The sequence below is a fragment of the Rhipicephalus sanguineus genome, chromosome 6 (genome assembly GCF_013339695.2).
Source record: "Rhipicephalus sanguineus isolate Rsan-2018 chromosome 6, BIME_Rsan_1.4, whole genome shotgun sequence".
Lineage (NCBI taxonomy): Eukaryota > Metazoa > Arthropoda > Arachnida > Ixodida > Ixodidae > Rhipicephalus > Rhipicephalus sanguineus.
The window spans coordinates 47,440,349-47,445,114 of NC_051181.1; the positions used below are offsets into that span (position 1 = coordinate 47,440,349).

General features: G+C 44.9%; 1 protein-coding gene across 1 annotated transcript; it reads right to left on the bottom strand.

Moving 5' to 3' along the window:
• Nucleotides 1-1,943: 1,943 nt before the first annotated feature.
• LOC119397251 (elongation of very long chain fatty acids protein 7) lies at nt 1,944-2,783 on the bottom strand. Its single transcript, XM_037664683.2, has one exon. It carries the CDS (start codon nt 2,771-2,773, stop codon nt 1,973-1,975), a length of 801 nt encoding a protein of 266 aa, XP_037520611.2. The 5' UTR covers nt 2,774-2,783; the 3' UTR covers nt 1,944-1,972.
• Nucleotides 2,784-4,766: the final 1,983 nt, after the last annotated feature.

The following is a 4,766-nucleotide window of genomic DNA, read 5'->3' on the forward strand; positions in this document are numbered from 1 at the left end:
TCCATTCAAACATAAGTATAGATGTGTTACTTTCTCTGTCTCTCTCTCGGCAGTACTTCCGTAGGCAGCAGCTCCATCTTCATTACTAGCACCTACCAACCTAGACAAATCTTAGATGTCTGAAGTTTAAGTGAGTGAAGGTCGAATACCTGATCGTAGTGCTACGTTGGGCTTGCTTTCCTCAACATCTGCCACTACATTATTTTGCTCGTCTTATTAGAAGCGTGTCCTGTGCAAACAGCAATTTAGCACTGCTAGCAAACCGGCTACGGTCAATTATTTTGTTCAAAATATACGTTCGCTTTGAAAAACACAATACGCCAGTTCTGATGGTTCGGCAGGGACATCGCCACGAATATTGCCACGTACGTTTCTTATCACTTTTGCTGCATTCGCCCACAAAGGCTGTCGGCAACGCTCAGCACAAACCGCGCCTTATTCTTCGAGAAGCTTCACGATTGTTCTAGATGATTTTGTTAAGATTGCGCGCAAGACGGGAACGCTCGAGCTCATTCTAGAGATTGCGCAACACCAGCGATATTGCTGGAAAGTTCGATAGCGCCTGTATAAAAGCCGACGCGCTTGACCGCTTGTCAGTTGATCGACGGACGACGCCCTGTTCGCCGCTATCATTGTACCGCGTGTATTGCTGTAGTTCCAGTTCTCATATTCCCGGCCACAAGTTCGGCCAAATAAACAAATTCACCCTGCAAAGGCCGACTGCTGTCTTCGTCGACGTCACGACCACGTGACAATATCATACAGGTGCATTACAAATCTTGTTTACAAATCATGCGCCCTACTGCTAGAAAAGTGCGCAATCAAATCGCAACAGGAGATGGAAACAAGAGAACGGATACACTTTAAGGTGCAATGTATGTTTGGAATTTCATTTTGTCATTTCTATTTGCAATTTCTTTACAAATTTCCTGTGCAATGTACAGCAACTATTTCGCGCTTTTTTCTAGTCCTAACGGAGTACTTTGGGTTTGTTTTACCGTATATGAATTAAGTTATGTTTAAAGGCGTTTTTGGTGTTCAATTCAGGCTGAACTTAGTGCTTCGAACTGTCATCAGCTGCAAAAATTGGAAAACTAACAGGCACGCTTCCGAAGGAGGACTGGCAAATTGCTTCAGTCTGGCAACGACGCGGTTGAGCCCAGGAAAATGGCGTTTCTTTTAGGGGCCACCTTTTTCATATACCAACAAAATCGTATATACTGCACTCTCGTGGTCTTCACTACAGTCCACAAATATGACTCACGGCTTGTGATACATGACCGTATGTAATGAATTAACAGCACCAGTCGAACAAATGACATGAAAATCTACGCGCGCAAATGTCACAAAATTATATCATAGAGCAAGGCTTCTCTGTGTAAGATGTACTGCATTAATTTAACCGCCGTTCACATTTATAGCAACAGTATGCCATTGACATTAGTATAAAGGGAAAGGGATAACGGGCATCACAGGCCCTAAACTAGACTAACGATCGGATCAAAAAGGTGTTAGAATTTGGGAATGTAGCCAAGAATAGGTGTATACGATCTCTGAAATAAAATTGCAAGAAGTCATAATCGTTAAACCAATAAACCAATAAGAGATCACAAGGGTTATTTAGATGGCACACACCAAATTTAAAGTCATCGTACATGACTATTCGCGGTGTATACTTCATAATGCCGAGATATTTTTAAATATTAGACTCATTGTAGAAACGGGTCCGTTCTCAAGGGGCTTGCGTTTCGGCTAGTCGCCATTGTTAAAATCTTACCGTAATCAGTATGTGCTAGAATTACTTCTTGCGATCACTGCTGGTTTACGACATTTTCATAGACTCAAGGCCAGATTTTAGGTGGACGCTGTTGTGAGCCCTTAACTTTCTGGCATCACAATACTGTCGTGTTGCCCTACTGTCAGGTCCAAATCACATTTGCGGGTTTCTTTAAAGTACTATTTCGCAGAAGCATCATTTAATTGCACTCTTACGAACGTACGTCTTCACATAAAAGTCTGAAAAGAGTGAAGCAAAAAGTAGTCCTTCCAGCGCGCCAACGAACGCTAGTATCCTGGATATGCCACAGTCCTGGATCACTGGTATTAGCGCGTGAAGAGATAAAACCACGAACTGCGCAATTTGGAACAGGGTGACGTACTTCTTCCACCAGAGATTTGGCCGCAGGGCTGGTCCAAGGGCGGCGAGGGCGTAGTACCCGTACATCACAACGTGCACGGCAGAGTTGAGTAGCGGGAACGAGAACACGTGACCCGTCATGCCGAGCGTCAACACTAACCACACGGACCACAGAGCTAAAGAATGGTGCAGCAGGTGCAGGAAGCTTAGGTGGTTCGTCTTCTTGCGCAGCACGAAGAAGAGAGTGTCCAGCATCTCGCCGGCTTTCATGAGCATGTAGAACCACGCACGGGTCAGGAAAAACATGTTGTCCTCCGTCGGTCGAGGGTCCGATGCCCAGCAAAAGACGCTCTGGTTGGGCCTCCGCATGGAGGCGTACGAGAGAGCGAAGTAGATGAAGTAGACGCTGAGTCCCATCATGACCACGTTGTAGAAGACTACTATACTGCGCACATTTAAAGGCTTACGGTCCTTCATGACCCAGGGTCCAACACGAGTGGCGAAAAATAGGTAGAGCCCGATGACAGCCATCACGGGTAAGGGGCTGCCCATGAAAAACCACGTCCGCGTTCGGGGATCAGCCAGAAGCACATAGTGCTCGTGTAGGCTATGAAGCGGCGATGCGGACGTATTCATGGCTCCCTTGTTAGTTACGCGTGGAATGCTGACGTTCGCTTTTTATAGGCCCTTGGTTCGTGTCCAGCAGATTGTAATATCCAGGAGGACAGCAGAGGGAAGCAAATCGATTTCCCACTGAACCGAGGTACATTAGGATGAGCGGCTACGACGTTCGGGAACGACTTCCTCTAGCCGCACTCCGGCCCACACTTGACCGCGCGCTTCGATCGCAGAGCTTGATGTCCGTCAGGGACGTGCGTCAGTCGCTTTGTTTGATCGCGGCTGGCGTATGACACGAAGTCTTTAGACACGCGTGTTGACTCTGAAATTGTTTCGTCGTTTCCACGCTGCTGCTGCCTCGGCCGGCGTGCGCAAGCAATGGCCTTGGATGTGCGCACTGCGCCAGCAATGCTTGCATCTCCAGAAGGTCCTTATGTAGTGCTGAGAGCGTTAGGGTAGCGTCACAAGATGGAACAAGTGCCGGTCATGTGCAACTAAATATTGGGGTTCTTTTTCGACATTCAGCCATTACCTCATGTGGAAGTGACTTATCATACACAAACACGTTTGCGAAAATTATTCTGGATCATTCCGCGCCAAGTGTCCCAGACGTGGCGCTTGCACATCGCAGATATTGCTTATAAAACTTGTGCCTTTTGTCCTGTGCCACATAGAGTACTGTAGCAAAACGTTTTTGCTCGAAAAAAATTTTGACGACCATGGCGCCCCCTCAAATTTCCCTTATACTTGTTAAGCAGACCTAATGGAAAAAACGTGCCTAAAATCTATCTTTGTGCGTTGAGCTTCGAAACCACGCCTTCGCTATCACAGAGGCTCTGTTTATTTGGCCTATTTATTAATTCCGAAATTTTTGTGTCTCACTACCAGCTACGTACCTTCAAAAACTACAAAAGTCTTCAAAGTGTGTCTTTTTTTTTCTTGAGCTATCTGGAACTCTGCCTAACCAATCTAAATAATAGTATGATTTTCTGGAAAGTTTATTTTAGTACAAAAATGTTCAGGGGTAAAATAGACTCTTGGCGAAAAAAATGGTAAAATTAGAGAAAAATTGCTATTTGTTGCTTATTTGGCCGCATATTTCATACCAGGGCTGGGCAGAGATACCCAGAAAAGTATTCCGGAATACAGATATCGAAATACATGAATTGGAAGCCTAAAATACAGATACTGAGATACATTTGCCTTTAACGTAACGGGATATTTCGGAGATACTTTTGCAATAAGACGAAAAAAGTATTCCGGGATACAGTTACAGCGATACAGATACTGGAATACTTTTTTTTATTTCAAAGATGCTCATACTACGCAAAGACACCTATTAGTGCAGCATAATGTTGTAATTAAAGTTACAGCGCATCGAAACGTTCAGTTCATTTATTTATTTATTACAGTACCCTCAGCGCCATTGGGATATTGCAGGGGAGGGGAGGGGCGGACAAAGTACATAATTAGTTATAATGACATAATTACAAGTATCAATTCCAATAAAAATACACTATTTCACAGCAGCAGTAACAAGGAATGGACACCGAAAATCGACATATTTTGCGAACAAACTAAGCTATGCTAGAAATATCACACTTTAAGCAAATCACTCGAATCACTAATGTACACCAGTGAATTGAGAAAAAGCACATATTTATTTTGAAGATCTGCTTTGCTGAGAAGGTTGCTGTGTAGGCTTCTCAAATGGGCTGTCTTCTAACAGCGTCGCTTCAGCCTCAGCACAAGACTCACGAAAGAAAGAAAGCCTGTCTACCGCTGAAGGCGAGCACAAATTCGTGTTATAGTGAATAAATACCGCCTTCATAGCCGGATTGCCCTGCAGCGTGGCGATATCTCTTCTCGGGTCATCTAGATACCGAAACATTTCCGCCCTCACTTGGGTTGTTCTGACTGTTCAGAATCCGAAGTCGGTCCCCATGTTCGGAATCCTCAGCCGTCTGACCCTGTCCGCTTCAATGAAGCTTTCACCACCACCGACGCTACC